Source organism: Spea bombifrons, chromosome 8, assembly GCF_027358695.1.
Source record: "Spea bombifrons isolate aSpeBom1 chromosome 8, aSpeBom1.2.pri, whole genome shotgun sequence".
Taxonomy (NCBI): domain Eukaryota; kingdom Metazoa; phylum Chordata; class Amphibia; order Anura; family Pelobatidae; genus Spea; species Spea bombifrons.
Genome location: NC_071094.1, coordinates 45,767,805 through 45,786,923, shown reverse-complemented (window position 1 = coordinate 45,786,923; position 19,119 = coordinate 45,767,805). Strand labels below are relative to the sequence as shown.

Genomic DNA, 19,119 nt, shown 5'->3' with positions numbered 1-19,119 from the left:
TATATAATAACGCAAATAATACATTATAAGCGCTCCGCTGTGCAGTGTAACCGAAGCAACGACCTATTATTTGTATGAAATATGAAATCATTTAACGAGACCATAGAAATCCAGAACCTGCCGGCAGATCGGCCCCCGGCGGCCCCGTCTAGTCGCCCGTTTCTCCTGCTGTAAAGACTCAAACCTTAATCAGTCGTTGGTCTCGTCTTAGATTCAGGAGCCGTATGCCTATCCCATGCATGTTTAATCCCCTCACTGTATTACCCTCTACCACTTCTGCTGGGAGGCTATTCCACCAATCCACTACCCTCTCAGTAAAACCTTTAGATCTAGATTATGGCCTCTTGTTCTAACATTTCTCCCTGGAATAAACAACAAGAACACACAATTAAAGAAACGCCATCTGCGTACCTTCTGCACAGAATATACATTTTCGATGAGATGATTGTTTAGTGAATATACATTTTTTGGTTCACCATCGATGAGATGATTAGTGAAATAAAACATTTTTTGTTAGTTATGGCGTTGTGCTGCCTGTAGGGGGCGTCTGACCACACGCTGGCCAGCGATCTGTTACGGTTTACTTTGGAGTGTCGCCAATTCGCTGGATTGTTTATAAGGAAAGATCCGCAGAAAGCGGTTTGTTCTCACGATGGCGCTGGGACTGGTCGGGACGTTTCTCCTGGTCTCCTGTATCACCGCCCTGCTCTACCTGATCGCACGGAGGGGCAAAAAGAAGCCGGGAAACCTGCCCCCAGGACCGACCCCACTGCCCCTGCTGGGGAATATGATGCAGGTTTCAGCCACAGAAATACCTCGGGACCTGGTTAAGGTGAGAATAGATAGAATGTTCCATTATATGTAACGGTTACAGCATCCAGATTACACGCAATGAATGTTATTAACCCATTGGGGGGAAAAGGGGTCTTAGGTGAACGGTACATTCTGCAGCTGCGATAGAAAAAGGGTCCGATTAACTTAATTTGCACCCAAAAACATAACAATGCATATTTTTTTAGTTTTGTCCACTTTTCCATTTTTAACCAATTAATCACCTTTAATTATTTGACTTTTTATTGAGGGATTATCAGATGCACAAAAGAAAGCGCAATCTGAAAATAAATTAAAAAACAGCAATATTTCAGGGGCCAAACTTGGAACGTTTAAATAACGATCGTATTCATTGACAGAAGGATTTTGTTTCGAGTCACAATGTTTTGAAACAGATTTTTTTTATTGGATTTCGGGTTTATTAGATTAAGGGAACTAGAGAGAAAATTATATTAAAAGCGGCGTTCCACTGAGAAAAGAAAAACAAACATTTTTTGTAAAAAATAAGTCAATTTATTACTTCCTCAAATAAATCTAAACCAGATTTATTTTCCGTGTCTATGGCAATAACCTATCAGTGTATAACCTGGTTTTGTGTCACATGATAATAAAGTGTTCCCCACAAAAATTTATAAGCGAGGGGCCAAATTTTACAGAATTATTTCTGGGAAGGGTTTTGGGGATTCAGCAGTGGGGAAGATGTTTCTCACGCTGCGCTTTGTTAGTGTTAAATTCCGCGCAGTAGGTGGAACTGCAGCTTTAATATAACAGAGAATGCACTAAGAATGACCCGCAGTTACAGTTATATCGGTAGATGTATCGGCTCCGAGGCTAACAGCCGGATTTCTCAGGAGCGCCACATTCTACACAAATTACCTCTCATTCACTATTTCACCCGAGCCGAGGTCACATTTACTCCCCTGCCCCGGGCTGACCCCTCTCCTGGCTCCCCCTGCTGGATTGTGGATTGTCCCACCGGGGTGAGGGTTCCGGAAAAGGACAGACTCTGAGTGAAGTCTCCGTTTATCTCCGTAGTTGAGCAAAACGTACGGCCCGGTGTACTCTCTCCACCTGGGCGGCCAACGCGCCGTGGTATTTGTCGGGTACGACGCAGTGAAGGAAGCTCTTTCGAACGACGCGTTTGTCGACAGAGGGATCAATAAGGTGATTTATATGCTGTTTAAAGATTACGGTAAGAATGGAAAAAAAACAATATTCATTTCAAAAACAAACTTTACTGGCCGAGGTTCTTGGGTTTACGCCGCGGTCAGGTTGATGATTAATTGGGGGGAGAGTCTTGGTACTGGAGAAGGGGACCTTCTCTGAGTCGGTACCAGCAGCTAGAGACACACGCGGTGCAAAGGATTAGCAGACACACGTCTCTAAAATACAACTCAAACCCCCCCTCCCCGATATCCCTGAAACGCGCCGGGGAGCCAACGACACAAAGGAACCGGATTATTCTGCCGGAATGAACCGTGAACGTGCATCAGCCACCAGAAGTGTGGAAATTCTAAATAAATGTCTATTCCATGCAGCCTTAAGGCATTTTTTTTTTAAAACTTTCGCATCAGATCAAAAATGCATTTTCACAAAAATTGTGTTGTTTTCTTTTTACCCCAGTTGTAGTTTTTGCCCCATAATATAAGACGTTTTCAGCCATTTGTTCTCGCTCTGTTATCTGATCCCAAACTACTTGACAAACCCCCGACTCCTTATCATACGGTGTGTGAGGAACAATTGAACGGCTCAGTCTTAATCACCCAGTCGGACTCTCTGACTAATGAAAGTCTATGGAGCGACGGACTTCATTAGAATTGCCATAAAGCAAATATATCACATGACTGACAACAATGGTGTCTCCCAATAAAGGGAGTTTATTGAGGGTTTGTTACTGTATACAGTGCTGGGGGGGGGTCCATGGGACTTCCACTTATCTTAGCATTTCCCACTTCTGTTCATTTAGCACCAATTTTCCCGTTTAGATATTTGGTTTCGGTCTGGTTGAGTAACCCCCATATTAGTTTACCTGGGGGATCGATGTGCGATAGGTGGAGATGGTCCAGCCAGTCTCACGTAGAAATATATCAGGACCTTCAGCTGGGAAGAGTTACCAGACTTGTTTCTTTGTCACGAATGCCATGGACAGCATTTGGATCAGAACCAGGGCCGGCCCTATAATGGGGCAGACTGGGGCAATTGCCCCAGGCGGCACTTTAGAAGGGGCGGCACTTTGCCGCCCCAAGCACTTTTTTTTTGAAGCGGAGGAGAGAGAGAGGGGCACCGAGTGGTTTTCGCTTACCCGCTCGGCGCCCCTCTCTCTCTCTCTCCTCTGCGGCGAGTCTCCCTGTTCGGTCCCGGTGCCGGCTCGTAATGCAGAGCGCCGGAAGTGACGTCAATTTCCGGCGCTCAGCATTACAAGCCGGCACCGTGGCAGAGCAGGGAGACTCGCCGCAGGACTGTTTAAAGGTAAGTACCGGGGGGGATTGTAGATTATGGCGTCGGCGAAGTTTAAAAAGCCCCAGGCGGCGTTAAGTCTTCGGCCGGCCCTGATCAGAACGTTAGGGGAGAACGGACGCCCACCGCGTATTGGGAGACGCCCCAGCTCATCGTACGGAGCGGAGCCGGCGGAAGGAAAACGCGCCGAGCTGAACCTGAAACACGAGGTTACTGCACGGCTTTATATTTTTTTCAGGGCTCTTCAGGAGCAACGGGGAGAAGTGGAAGGCGCTGCGCCGATTCTCCCTCACGACCCTGAGGAACTTCGGGATGGGCAGGAGAAGCATCGAGGAGCGAATCCAGGAGGAAGCCCGATGCCTGGCGGAGGAATTTAGAAGGAACAAAGGTTCTTTAGAACACAAATTACTTCCTATGTGATTAGTAGCTGGAACATTATATAAATATATATACACAGTGTACATATAGCATATAAATGTTTCTCAACTGGACGACGATCCATAGCTGGCCAAGCCATACATAAAGACCTCTCCAAATCTACCGGTTTCCTTACTGGTGCCAGGAGCTTCTTGGTGTTCTGATCTGATCTGTTTCTTTCTGTCTCTTATTCTCATTTCAGACACTCCATTCAACCCACAATATCTCCTGGGCCAGGCCGTCTCTAACGTCATCTGCTCCGTGGCCTTCGGTGAAAGATTTGACTACGACGACAAGGATTTTAAAAGCCTCCTGGGGTATTTAAGAGAATTTGCTGCCCAGTTCAGCACCCTTTCCGGCCAGGTGACTTTCTGGGTCCTCGTTAATTAACTTCCCCAGATTCTATGACGGGGGCCGAATACGTATCTTTCTTCTCACCTCCGTTGACATGTTTCTGACAGCTGGTCCAGATGTTCCCGTACGCCCTCAGACGCCTCCCCGGTCCGCACCAGAAAATCATACAAAACGCAGAAAAACTGAAACGGTTCGCCAGGGATATGGTGAAGTCTCACCGAGAGACGCTGGAGGCAAACTGCCCCCGGGACTTCATAGACTGCTTCCTCATTCGGATGGACGAGGTGAACGCGCAGGGGGGGGGGTAAAAATATTCCACCGTCAGGACCATCATGTTTTTGGAAAGAATTAGTTGGGGTTTTTTTTTTTAAACAAAATTCTAAATACTTATTTTTCCAGGAAAAAAATAATCCCAACACTGAATTTGAAATTGACAATTTATTGGGAACGATCGTGGATTTCTTCTTTGGTGGGACGGAGACCACGAGCATGACTTTGAGATATGGCCTCCTGATTCTGATGAAGTATCCAGAGATACAAGGTATCTGCGCCGAGTGAGGGGAATTTCATTAGTGATTTTAGAATTTTTTGCATAAATTTCAGCATTAGAAGCATCCTTCCTCGCCGTGTCGAATTCCCAAACCCTGCCCAGAAATTACTATTTTAAATTTTGTCTCATTGAACAATGATTTCATTTTTCAGGGAATGTTTAATTGTCACATGACGCAGGCATTGATAGGTTGTTGCTATAGAAACTGAAAATGTGCTGTATCTTTGTGATGAAACCTTATGTAAAGTATTTTCCGTGATGGGAGGAAATGAATAAGTTTACTTTTCATGCCGTATGTTTTAATCCTTATATCGTCTTCAGAGAAGGTCCACGAGGAGATTGACCAAGTCATCGGCCAAGATCGCTGTCCATCGGTGGAGGATCGGAGTAAAATGCCCTATACAGACGCTGTGATCCACGAGATTCAGAGATTTGCTGATGTTACCCCTGAAGGAGTGCCGCGCGCAGCCAGCAGAGACACGACCTTCAGAGGATATCACATCCCCAAGGTCACCATCCGCTTTGGAGAAATAGAAAAATTAAAGCATAATAACAAATATATCAGTTAAAAAAGTTACCAAAGTATATGATTTTCCCGGCTCAGACACCACACTGAGCTGATGCTTTATGGCGATGTTAATGACATCCTTACGCCATAGACGTTCATTAATCAGAGAGTCCATCTGGTTGATTAAGACTGAGCCATTCTATTGTTCCTCACAGTATAAGGAGTCGGGGGAGTTGTTTAGTAGATCAGGGATCAGATAACAGAGCAAAAACTCCTACAAATGACTGAAAACATTTTACTATGGGGCAAAAACTACAACTGGGGTAATAAAGACTTGTCACCTTTATACAAGTCACTTGATACATGGTGGTCCTAGGAGGGGCCGGCCCTTACACATGTCACTGTCATTAGTACCTGGTGGCCCTAGGAGGGGCCAGACTTAAACATGTCATTGTGATTAGTACCTAGTGGCCCTATGAGGGGCCGGCCCTTAAACATGTCGCTGTCATTAGTACCCGGTGGCCCTAGGAGGGGCCGGCCCTTAAACATGTCGCTGTCATTAGTACCCGGTGGCCCTAGGAGGGGCCGGCCCTTAAACATGTCGCTGTCATTAGTGCCTGGTGGCCCTAGGAGGGACTGACCTAGTTTTTTTTTTACCGTTTAGGGCACTATGCTGATGCCGGTGCTGACCTCTGCCCTAAAGGACCCAGAACACTTTAAAAACCCTGAACAGTTTGATCCCGGGCACTTCCTGGACGAGAACGGACGGTTTAAAAAGAATGACGCCTTCCTGCCCTTTGCTGCGGGTAATAACACCGGATTAGTGAATAATGCCCATTCATTGCTTCATTCATTCGCCGCTCATCTCTCCGCTCTCTCTCTCTTTAGGGAAGCGGATGTGTATCGGCGAAGGCCTGGTTCGCATGGAGCTCTTCCTCTTCCTCACGGCCATCTTACAAAAATTCACTCTGAAGCCCGCCGCGGACACAAAAGACCTTGAAATCACCCCGGAGCCGAACACCAATTCTTCAAGACCTCGGCCGTATCAGATGTACGCCGTACCGCGCTAAACACGCTAAACACGCTAAACATGGCGCAAGTTACTTCTCTACTGGAAGAAAAGTTATTAAACAGAAACCTAGAACCTCAAAGTGTTTTAAATAAATGTAACAATTTTATTAAAAAAAAATGTTTTTACACTGATATAAAGCAATTTGACGAAACTCCTAAGCTTTGGTTTATTTTAAATATTTATAAATGTGAAAAGTAAAGTTTTAAATTGTATTCCTTAAAAAAAATTACATAAATTGAAGGAATTATATAAACGGGCCTCGGCCCCTAACCGATGGATCCATTAAATTACGGATTAGATGCTTAGATTCTAGAACACATATAATAAGCTGTTTATTTGTGCGACGCTGTGGAATATGGTGGCGCTATATCTATAACAGTAAATAATAATTACACTTAAAAATATAGAGAGAATTGTTTAGCTGCACAACGACCTGGAGAAATTTATAACCGTTTTATAATAATGAAATAATAAATACTTTTTTTTTTTTTAACCGGATCTTACGAATATCTAGTACCAAAATCCATAAAAAAAATTCCAAATTTCAGTTGTGGGGGGGGCAGCCCGTATGCATTCCCATCCCCCGCATACAAAATAAGATTGTGAATACCGCCTCCTGCGTGATAGATCTAACGAAAAAAACTGTGGATCTAACCGGATCTAACGAATATCTACCAAAATCCATAACAATACAAAAAAAAAAAAATTAGTTGCGGGGGGGGACCAGCCCCCTTATTAAATATGCAATATCTCAGTAATTAGACTAGATCTAACAAAAATGTTGCCTGATCTAACCCGATCTAACGTGGAGCTATCATAATCAGTAACAGTTTCTTGATTTTTTTGTTGGGGGGGCTACGGGATAGGAATTGGAAAGAAACGCATTCGGTATCCTCAATAAAATAAGGATTTTTATAAACCCCCCAACCTTTCCTCTGCCAGAAGTCATCCCGATTCCCCTCGTTTACAGTCTGTTAAAATGCAAATGTTTAATTCCATCGTCAAACCTGAAAGCGCGAGAAATACGATATTTATTATAAAAATAATAATATTAAACTATATAACCGATAACCCGGACGTGATGCGGACCAAAGAATGTCTCTTTTATTCCCTTTTTTGGTATAGATTTAGCGTCTCCGGGTGATGCTAAACCTCCTGCCCCGTCTGTGCGTGCCGGGTCCAAACTACCACTTATTATAAGGATCTATTGACATATAAGGACATACTATACATGTAACGCTGCACCCTCCCCAGACACGCCTAAACACGGTCACGCCTCGGTCACGTTAAATAGTGCCGGCTGTAATCAGCTGCACCCAACAAACGACAGAGAGACGCGACGAGGCTTCTGCGATGGCTCCGGTATCTCTGGCGACCATCCTTCTGGTGACTGCCGTCACCGTCCTCATTTACCTGATCTCTCGCAGGGCCAGGGGCAGGGGCAAGGAGGTTAATCTGCCCCCAGGACCCAAACCGCTGCCCCTGCTGGGGAATATTCTGGAGGTCAGCATCACAGAGGTGCCCCAGGACATGGTAAAGGTGAGAAGAGCTCCAGTGCTAAGGGGCGCAGGATACCGGGTGTTTATTTTGGGATATAATTCATGGATGTAATAATAATACCAATAACACTATTATTATTACTATTATTTCCTTACTAATATTTTTATTATTATTATTATTATTACTATTATTTCCTTACTAATATTATTATTATTATTTTTATTATTATTATTTTTATTATTATTAATAATAATAATATTGCAAGACAGTCAGAGACTTACATAGAATGGGTGTTTTACTTTAGTAGTAGTAGTAGATAAATGGAACAGCCTCCCAGCAGAGGTGGCAGAGGGTATTACAGTAAGGAATTTCAACATGCAAATGATTTTTGAATTTTCTTCATTTATTTATAAAAACATTAAACTTATCGATGAGACTTTATCACGCTCCGTGTGTCTTTCGGCAGCTCGGCGGGATCTACGGACCCGTTTTCACGCTCCAGATGGCCGGGCAGCGCATGGTCATCTTCATTGGGTACGACGCGGTACGAGAAGCTCTGGTGGATCACAGCGATGTGTTTAGCGACAGGGGATCCCTGGGCCTCCTTAACCTGCTATTCAAAGATTACGGTAAGAAGCAAAGAGATCTTACGCATAACTACCCTCCTTACGCTCCTTTTCTAGGTAATCGCCAGCTTTTTGGGCCGCATAAAATCCTTTATTTATATGAATTTTTAATGTTATGGGTTTTTTTTATTACATTTTTTTCTGCGTCTGTAAATTATTATTATTTTTTATGGTTTCATATAGCGCCATCATATTCTGCAGCGCTTCGTCGGAGTTACTTAATTAGCAAAAATGTGACTCATAAGTAAATATCCTTTAGGAGAATCAAGAGGGACCCTGGTTTATGCCCCGCTTCAACACTTTGGCTTGTTTTTTCAGACGCAGCAGAGTCTTGATGGTTCAACCAATACGCAGAAAACTATCTCTCGTGGTTCCATCAGTCCACAAGGCACGGTGTTGTTTAGTTACGTTTTTTCTTAGATCTATTCATTAGAAATAATTTTTACAGGCATCGCTCTGAGTAACGGCGAGAGGTGGAGGGCCATGAGACGATTCTCTCTCACAACGCTGAGGAATTTCGGAATGGGGAAGAGGAGCATCGAGGAGAGAATCCAGGAAGAGGCTCGGTGTCTGGCGGAAACATTTGGAAATTACAAAGGTCGGTGAAAAATATCTTTAAAAAAAAATCCATAAAGCCAATGATGGAGAAGAAGGTATTTGTAAAATCTCCATTACTTGCGACGGACGACTCCCGACGACCTGCACTAAAATTATATTTATCAGGAGAAGATGTTCTTCACGTCTGGTTTCTTTCCTAGAACCCGGCATACATCAGTATTCCCCGTTTGTCAGATTAGATAACATTTTAATGGTTCTAACAGATACTCCATTGGATCCATCGAATCTTCTGAGACAGGCGGTCTCCAACGTCATCTGCTCCGTCGTCTTCGGTGGAAGATTCCATTATGAAGACAAGAATTTTAAGAGTCTTTTGTTATATTTAAGGGAACTTTTCACGCAGCTAAATTCACTTTCCGGACAGGTGATTATTATTATTATTATTATTATTATTATTATTATCATTATTATTATTATTATTATTATTATACTAGAAAATGAGAAGTTGTGGGTCAAATTTAAAAAAAAGTTCAACGTAAGAAAAAAATTCTTCTTGAGCACAAACTCAGCTCTGAATGCAGTAACCCCCCCAGCGCTGTATACAGTAATAACCCACCAGCGCTGTATACAGTAATATAACCCCCCAGCGCTGTATACAGTAATATAACCCCCCAGCGCTGTATACAGTAATATAACCCCAGCGCTGTATACAGTAATATAACCCCCCAGCGCTGTATACAATAATATAACCCCAGCGCTGTATACAGTAATATAACCCCCCAGCGCTGTATACAGTAATATAACCCCCAGCGCTGTATACAGTAATATAACCCCCAGCGCTGTATACAGTAATATAACCCCCAGCGCTGTATACAGTAATATAACCCCCCAGCGCTGTATACAGTAATATAACCCCCAGCGCTGTATACAGTAATATAACCCCCAGCGCTGTACACAGTAATATAACCCCCAGTGCTGTATACAGTAATAACCCCCCAGCGCTGTATACAGTAATATAACCCCCAGCGCTGTATACAGTAATATAACCCCCAGCGCTGTATACAGTAATATAACCCCCAGCGCTGTATACAGTAATATAACCCCCCAGCGCTGTATGCAGTAATATAACCCCAGCGCTGTATACAGTAATATAACCCCCCAGCGCTGTATACAGTAATATAACCCCAGCGCTGTATACAGTAATATAACCCCCCAGCGCTGTATACAGTAATATAACCCCCAGCGCTGTATACAGTAATATAACACCCAGCGCTGTATACAGTAATATAACCCCCAGCGCTGTATACAGTAATATAACCCCCCAGCGCTGTATACAGTAATATAACCCCCAGCGCTGTATACAGTAATATAACCCCCAGCGCTGTACACAGTAATATAACCCCCAGTGCTGTATACAGTAATAACCCCCCAGTGCTGTATACAGTAATATAACCCCCAGTGCTGTATACAGTAATAACCCCCCAGTGCTGTATACAGTAATATAACCCCCAGCGCTGTATACAGTAATATAACCCCCAGCGCTGTATACAGTAATATAATCCCCAGCGCTGTATACAGTAATATAACCCCCCAGCGCTGTATACAGTAATATAACCCCCCAGCGCTGTATACAGTAATATAACCCCCAGCGCTGTATACAGTAATATAACCCCCCAGCGCTGTATACAGTAATATAACCCCCAGCGCTGTATACAGTAATATAACCCCCAGCGCTATATACAGTAATATAACCCCCAGCGCTGTATACAGTTATATAACCCCCAGCGCCGTATACAGTAATATACCCCCAGCGCTGTATACAGTAATATAACCCCCAGCGCTGTATACAGTAATATAACCCCCAGCGCTGTACACAGTAATATAACCCCCAGTGCTGTATACAGTAATAACCCCCCAGCGCTGTATACAGTAATATAACCCCCCAGCGCTGTATGCAGTAATATAACCCCAGCGCTGTATACAGTAATATAACCCCCCAGCGCTGTATACAGTAATATAACCCCCCAGCGCTGTATACAGTAATATAACCCCCCAGCGCTGTATACAGTAATATAACCCCCAGCGCTGTATACAGTAATATAACCCCCCAGCGCTGTATACAGTAATATAACCCCCAGCGCTGTATACAGTAATATAAGCCCCAGCGCTGTACACAGTAATATAACCCCCAGTGCTGTATACAGTAATAACCCCCCAGTGCTGTATACAGTAATATAACCCCCAGTGCTGTATACAGTAATAACCCCCCAGCGCTGTATACAGTAATATAACCCCCAGCGCTGTATACAGTAATATAATCCCCAGCGCTGTATACAGTAATATAACCCCCCAGCGCTGTATACAGTAATATAACCCCCCAGCGCTGTATACAGTAATATAACCCCCCAGCGCTGTATACAGTAATATAACCCCCAGCGCTGTATACAGTAATATAACCCCGAGCGCTATATACAGTAATATAACCCCCAGCGCTGTATACAGTAATATAACCCCCAGCGCTGTATACAGTAATATAACCCCCAGCACTGTATACAGTAATATAACCCCCCAGCACTGTATACAGTAATATAACCCCCCCAGCGCTGTATACAGTTATATAACCCCCCAGCGCTGTATACAGTAATATAACCCCCAGCGCTGTATACAGTAATATAACCCCCAGTGCTGTATACAGTAATATAACCCCCAGCGCTGTATACAGTAATATAACCCCCAGCGCTGTATACAGTAATATAACCCCCCAGCGCTGTATACAGTAATATAACCCCCCAGCGCTATATACAGTAATATAACCCCCAGCGCTGTATACAGTAATATAACCCCCCAGCGCTGTATACAGTAATATAACCCCCCCAGCGCTGTATACAGTAATATAACCCCCCAGCGCTGTATACAGTAATATAACCCCCCAGCGCTGTATACAGTAATATAACCCCCAGCACTGTATACAGTAATATAACCCCCAGCGCTGTATACAGTAATATAACCCCCAGCGCTGTATACAGTAATATAACCCCCAGCGCTGTATACAGTAATATAACCCCCAGCACTGTATACAGTAATATAATCCCCAGCGCTGTATACAGTAATATAACCCCCAGCGCTGTATACAGTAATATAACCCCCAGCGCTGTATACAGTAATATAACCCCCCCAGCGCTGTATACAGTAATATAACCCCCAGCGCTGTATACAGTAATATAACCCCCCCAGCGCTGTATACAGTAATATAACCCCAGCGCTGTATACAGTAATATAACCCCCCCGCGCTGTATACAGTAATATAACCCCCAGCGCTGTATACAGTAATATAACCCCCCCAGCGCTGTATACAGTAATATAACCCACCAGCGCTGTATACAGTAATATAACCCCCCAGCGCTGTAAACAGTAATATAACCCCCGCGCTGTATACAGTAATATAACCCCCAGCGCTGTATACAGTAATATAACCCCAGCGCTGTATACAGTAATATAACCCCCAGCGCTGTATACAGTAATATAACCCCCAGCGCTGTATACAGTAATATAACCCCCCAGCGCTGTATACAGTAATATAACCCCCAGCGCTGTACACAGTAATATAACCCCCAGTGCTGTATACAGTAATATAACCCCCAGCGCTGTATACAGTAATATAACCCCCAGCGCTGTATACAGTAATATAATCCCCAGCGCTGTATACAGTAATATAACCCCCAGCGCTGTATACAGTAATATAACCCCCAGCGCTGTATACAGTAATATAACCCCTAGCGCTGTATACAGTAATATAACCCCCAGCGCTGTATACAGTAATACAACCCCAGCGCTGTATACAGTAATAACCCCAGCGCTGTATACAGTAATATAACCCCCAGCACTGTATACAGTAATATAACCCCCCCAGCGCTGTATACAGTAATATAATCCCCAGCGCTGTATACAGTAATATAACCCCCAGCGCTGTATACAGTAATATAACCCCCCAGCTCTGTATACAGTAATAACCCCCATCGCTGTATACAGTAATATAACCCCCAGCGCTGTATACAGTAATATAACCCCCAGTGCTGTATACAGTAATATAACCTCCCAGCGTTGTATACAGTAATATAACCCCCAGCGCTGTATACAGTAATAACCCCAGCGCTGTATACAGTAATATAACCCCCAGCGCTGTATACAGTAATATAACCCCCAGCGCTGTATACAGTAATATAACCCCCCCAGCGCTGTATACAGTAATATAACCCCCAGCGCTGTATACAGTAATATAACCCCCAGCGCTGTATACAGTAATATAACCCCAGCACTGTATACAGTAATATAACCCCCAGCGCTGTATACAGTAATATAACCCCCCAGCGCTGTATACAGTAATATAACCCCCCAGCGCTGTATACAGTAATATAACCCCCAGCGCTGTATACAGTAATATAACCCCCAGCGCTATATACAGTAATATAACCCCCAGCGCTGTATACAGTAATATAACCCCCAGCGCTGTATACAGTAATATAACCCCCAGCGCTGTATACAGTAATATAACCCCCAGCGCTGTATACAGTAATATAACCCCCAGCGCTGTATACAGTAATAAAACCCCCAGCGCTGTATACAGTAATATAACCCCCCAGCGCTGTATACAGTAATATAACCCCCCAGCGCTGTATGCAGTAATAGAACCCCCCGTAACTTTCCCGGCTCAAACACCACACCAAGCTGACGCTTTTTGGCGATGCTAATGAAGTCCGTTCCTCCGTAGACTTTCATTAGTCAGAGTGTCTGGCTGGGTGATTAAGACCGATCCATTCTATTGTCCCCCGCAGGCAGTATGATAAGGAGTCGGGGGGTTTAGTAGATCGGGGCTCAGATAACAGAGCGAGAATCATACAAACGGCTAAAATAAAAACAGTATTTAAAAAACAATTATACATTTTTGTTTTTCCAGCTTTTACAGATTTTCCCAAATCTGCTCAGCCGCGTCCCTGGTCCTCATCAAAAAATCTTCGCAAATTTCAACAGATTAAGAGAGTTTGTGATGGACATGGTGAAATCTCACAGGGAGACCCTGGATACAAACCTCCCCCGGGACTTCATAGACTGCTTCCTCACCAAGATGGAGGAGGTAAACCTGTAGCAAGCAAATGGTTAAATAAAAATGTTAATTTTAATCAGCATTAAATAAATATGACTTCTTCCAACAGGAAAAAAATAATCCCGGTACCGAGTTTCACGACGAGAATTTATTAGGATCGGTTCTAGATCTGTTTGTTGCTGGAACCGAAACCACGAGCACGACTCTGAGATACGCGTTCCTGATTCTGCTCAGGTATCCAGAGATACAAGGTAACAAAACCGAAGTGTTACGGCTCTACTTATTACTTCCAATCGATTATCATTCCCATTTTACAATTAATAATTAATAATATACATCGAAGGAAGATGTCACAGGCTGAGCAAACTCATTCGTTTTTTCAGTTTATTTTTAAACCAATAGGATAGCAGAGAGATCGCATGATCGGGAACCTTTATAAAATGGAGCACCAATATCCCTTTCCATCTTTATTATCCCAGATCTTCAAAGTGATTTCTTTCTTTGGCTAAAAGTAATGGAAGGCATGGTTGCCGCCATTTTAATTGTCATGTGAAGGGTTGTATATCCTCATTAAAAAGAAATGCAACAATGTCTCCTACAGAGAAGATTCACGAGGAGATCGACAACGTTATCGGTCGAGATCGCTGTCCTTCAGTGGAGGATCGGAGCAAGATGCCCTACGTAGACGCCGTGATCCACGAAATTCAGAGATTTGGGGACATCATTCCCACAGGACTGGTCCACGCAGCCAGCAGAGACGCGACCTTCAGAGGATATCACATCCCCAAGGTCAGCAGGACTTCAGCATGTCGCTGTCATCACTTTGGCCCCAGGGGGGTCTGACAGCTTTATTTAATCTCTTTCAGGGTTCTTTGATTTTACCTCTTCTGACTTCTGTTCTGAAGGACCCAAAATACTTTAAAAACCCTAAACAGTTTGATCCCGGACACTTTCTTGATGAGGACGGACAATTTAAAAAGAATGACGCCTTCCTGCCATTCTCTACAGGTGGGAAAGTAGTATCGGTCATTAGTAATCTTTGTTTTGTGGACATTTGGAGTCCTTTGGTCACAGATGTCTCTCTTCTTCTCCAGGTAAACGTATGTGTGTGGGAGAAGGCCTGGCCCGGATGGAGCTCTTCCTCTTCTTCACCGCCATCTTACAAAAGTTCACCCTGAAGCCAACGGGGAGGACAGAAGACATCGAGATCACCCCAGAGCCCAACAGCAACGGCTCACGAGCGAGAACTTACCAAATGTACGTTGTGCCACGGTGAAAACACCAGATAACAGCCAGTCGGGTAACATTCTTTGCTGGAAACAAAGTAACATCTCTGACCGTAAATTATATTTTTCATATTAAAATAAATATGGAGATTATACAAAATACAACATCTCTGGATGGCTTTAATTGATTGTGTGTGCTGGTTACTGGGCCTTTTGGGATCTTCACTGGAGGACTTTCTGCTCTGATATAAGATGGTCCTGTGGTCGGACATGCATCATGCTTCCGCCAACGATGATTATGGGTTAATTCTAAAGCTTTGTAGGATGCAACGGCAACCCCCAATCTAAGGGAAGGGTCTGGAGAAGTTGGCGGTAGGGCTCCTGATATTGGGTCAGTTCTGTTGGCCCCACTTTCCTAATATAAAAAAAGTAATTAGAAATACAGGGGGGGGGCATAATCTGGAAACAATGGATTGTAAAAACGACATTATTTTATAACATTATAAAACTGACTGGTGTACAGGAATCAGCATGTGATGAGAGGGTTAATATAAACAATATATTCTCCATGCCCATATAAGGAGATAAGATTACAGTTTTATCAGTTTCGATGCTGATCCTACAGGAAGCTGGTTACAAAGGTCAGCGCGACATGTGACGTTAATGAGCCACGTGCCGATTACATACAGATTGGTGTAAATATACCGAAATATTTACTAAACCGGGACAATATTTAAAATATGAGAACCAATGAATAGGTAAATAATAATAATGGATTTAATAATAATTAATAATAAATTTGGATGAAATATGACTATTTTAATGTGTAGATAGCCCAAGACTATGAACAGCCTCAACTTTCCATTTTTTCCCTAATTGACAGAGTTTTAACAGTTTTTTTAGACTCCCTGGTAACAGTTTTTTTTTTTTTTTTTTCTCCAACCCCCGATGCTACGGACTGATTTGCACTTAAAGGGGGATTAGTGAAGGAATGCAGGTGTCTTGGCAGGTGTCTTAAAATATTAATTTAAAAAACCACAATAAACGGCACTGGGAGGCTGTAACGGTGTTAATAAAAGGGAGTCATGGGCAAAAAATTATTTAATTAAAAAAAATAACTTCCGTCTAGTCGCTCGTTCTTCCTGCTGTAAAGACCAAATCTTAATCGGTATTTGGTCTGAGTTAGAAGCCCTATGGCTCGCTTGTTTTTACAGTACTGGCCCAGAATTAATAATAAAATAGACCAGATATTTGAGATATTTAAGAAAATATTTGATTTCATCTGGAATTAAAAAAAAAAAGAAATAAAAAAAAACACAAGCAATTCTTTGGTATTTTTTTTTTTTTTTTTAAAAGCAAGCCTTATATTCCAAAAACTTAAGTCAGCAACGCCGCCACCTAACGGTTTCTGAGAGAATTCCCGGACTGAGTCACAGGTGAGCTGTCACAGGACAGCCGGTGTATTATTATATTTGGGTTTCCTCCAAATACAAGCCGCTTGTTCCAAGGGGCAGCTGAAAATGTGTCAGGTAATGATAAGTTGATACATTATGTAGCTCTTTTATCTTAGCCCAATATACTAAACAATAGAATAGCTCAGTATCAACTCAGTCAGTCAGACTCTCTGACTAAAGTCTATGGAGGAAGGGACTTCATTAGCACCGCCATAAAGCATCAGCTCAGTGCGGTGTTTGAGCCGGGAAAGTCACCCAAAATATCACATGACTGACAGCAACGGCGGCTCCAGGACTGCAGATAAAGGGGGGTTATTGGAACAAAATGCAGTATACAGGGGGTAGTATGTTATCGTATACAGGGCTGAATTTTTTGTACTATATACAACCCTGGAGGTTATTACTGTATACAACGCTGGGGAGTTATATTACTGTATACAGTGCTGAGGGGTTATATTACTGTATACAGCGCTGGGGTTATTACTGTATACAGCGCTGGGGTTATATTACTGTATACAATGCTGGGGGGGTTATATTACTGCATACAGGGCTGGGGGTTATATTACTGTATACAGCGCTGGGGGTTATATTACTGTATACAGCGCTGGGGGATATATTACTGTATACAGCGCTGGGGGTTATATTACTGTATACAGCGCTGGGGGTTATATTACTCTATACAGCGCTGGGGGGTTATATTACTGTATACAGCGCTGGGGGGTTATATTACTGTATACAGTGCTGGGGATTATATTACTGTATACAGCGCTGGAGGTTATATTACTGTATACAGTGCTGGGGGTTATTACTGTATACAGTGCTGGGGGTTATATTACTGTATACAGCGCTGGGGGTTATATTACTGTATACAGCGCTGGGGGCTATATTACTGTATACAGCGCTGGGGGTATATTACTGTATACAGTGCTGGGGGTTATATTACTGTATACAGTGCTGGGGTTATATTACTGTATACAGCACGGGGGGGTATATTACTGTATACAGCGCTGGGGGGTTATATTACTGTATACAGCGCTGGGGGGTTATATTACTGTATACAGCACTGGGGGTTATATTACTGTATACAGCGCTGGGGGTTATATTACTGTATACAGCGCTGGGGGGTTATATTACTGTATACAGCACTGGGGGTTATATTACTGTATACAGTGCTGGGGGGTTATATTACTGTATACAGCGCTGGGGGTTATATTACTGTATACAGTGCTGGGGGTTATATTACTGTATACAGCGCTGGGGGGTTATATTACTGTATACAGCGCTGGGGGGTTATATTACTGTATACAGCGCTGGGGGTTATATTACTGTATACAGCGCTGGGGGGTTATATTACTGTATACAGCGCTGGGGGTTATATTACTGTATACAGCGCTGGGGGTTTATTACTGTATACAGCGCTGGGGGTTATTACTGTATACAGCGCTGGGGGGTTATATTACTGTATACAGCGCTGGGGGGGTTATAACTGTATACAGCGCTGGGGGGTTATATTACTGTATACAGCGCTGGGGGTTATATTACTCTATACAGCGCTGGGGGGTTATATTACTGTATACAGCGCTGGGGGGTTATATTACTGTATACAGTGCTGGGGGTTATATTACTGTCTACAGCGCTGGAGGTTATATTACTGTATACAGTGCTGGGGGTTATTACTGTATACAGTGCTGGGGGTTATATTACTGTATACAGCGCTGGGGGTTATATTACTGTATACAGCGCTGGGGGCTATATTACTGTATACAGCGCTGGGGGTATATTACTGTATACAGTGCTGGGGGTTATCTTACTGTATACAGTGCTGGGGGTTATATTACTGTATACAGCGCTGGGGGTTATATTACTGTATACAGCGCTGGGGGTTATATTACTGTATACAGTGCTGGGGGGTTATATTACTGTATACAGCGCTGGGGGGGTTATATTACTGTATACAGCGCTGGGGGTTATATTACTGTATACAGCGCGGGGGGGTTATATTACTGTATACAGTGCTGGGGGGTTATTACTGTATATAGTGCTGGGGGTTATATTACTGTATACAGCGCTGGGGGTTATATTACTGTATACAGCGCTGGGGGTTATATTACTGTATACAGCGCTGGGGGGTTATATTACTGTATACAGCGCTGGGGGTTATATTACTGTATACAGCGCTGGGGGTTATATTACTGTATACAGCGCGGGGGGTTATATTACTGTATACAGCGCTGGGGGTTATTACTGTATACAGCGCTGGGGAGTTTTTATTATTTTTTCTTAGACCTAAAAATATCAGATTGTTAAAGCCTTGGATGTGATGTTTTTTGTCAGTTTTATTATCATAACACCTTCCCCGGGCAAAGTGCAGAACGTTATCAGACATTGGAACCCTGCGTTCCAGCTGAGCGGCCCGGACTCCGTGTCAACTGAGTTTGTGGGGCAGTTTCCAGCTGATTTCCACT

General features: G+C 43.3%; 2 protein-coding genes and 1 long non-coding RNA gene across 4 annotated transcripts in view; 2 read left to right on the top strand and 1 right to left on the bottom strand.

The window, feature by feature from the left end:
* LOC128502719 (uncharacterized) overlaps positions 1-218 on the bottom strand; it is a 46,064-nt gene extending 45,846 nt beyond the window's left edge. Inside the window, exon 1 of the long non-coding RNA XR_008355160.1 lies at positions 118-218. This is a non-coding gene — a long non-coding RNA (uncharacterized LOC128502719). The remainder of the gene's footprint in view (positions 1-117) is intronic.
* A 423-nt stretch (positions 219-641) lies between these two features.
* On the top strand, positions 642-6,415 carry LOC128502697 (cytochrome P450 2H1-like). The gene is made up of 9 exons (XM_053472586.1): positions 642-832; positions 1,867-2,023; positions 3,527-3,676; positions 3,908-4,068; positions 4,167-4,343; positions 4,459-4,600; positions 4,931-5,118; positions 5,782-5,923; positions 6,006-6,415. Exons 1-9 carry the CDS (start codon positions 653-655, stop codon positions 6,185-6,187), a joined length of 1,479 nt encoding a protein of 492 aa, XP_053328561.1. The 5' UTR covers positions 642-652; the 3' UTR covers positions 6,188-6,415.
* Positions 6,416-7,532: 1,117 nt separating this feature from the next.
* Positions 7,533-15,367, top strand: LOC128502689 (cytochrome P450 2C28-like). 2 transcript variants are annotated; one of them, XM_053472572.1, is made up of 9 exons: positions 7,533-7,728; positions 8,156-8,318; positions 8,764-8,913; positions 9,137-9,297; positions 13,828-14,004; positions 14,084-14,225; positions 14,576-14,763; positions 14,880-14,982; positions 15,069-15,367. In XM_053472572.1, exons 1-9 carry the CDS (start codon positions 7,543-7,545, stop codon positions 15,248-15,250), a joined length of 1,452 nt encoding a protein of 483 aa, XP_053328547.1. In that variant the 5' UTR covers positions 7,533-7,542; the 3' UTR covers positions 15,251-15,367. The 2 variants fall into 2 exon arrangements, with proteins under 2 accessions (XP_053328547.1, XP_053328546.1); XM_053472571.1 differs by having other exon boundaries at positions 14,841-14,982.
* The last annotated feature ends 3,752 nt before the right edge of the window (positions 15,368-19,119 follow it).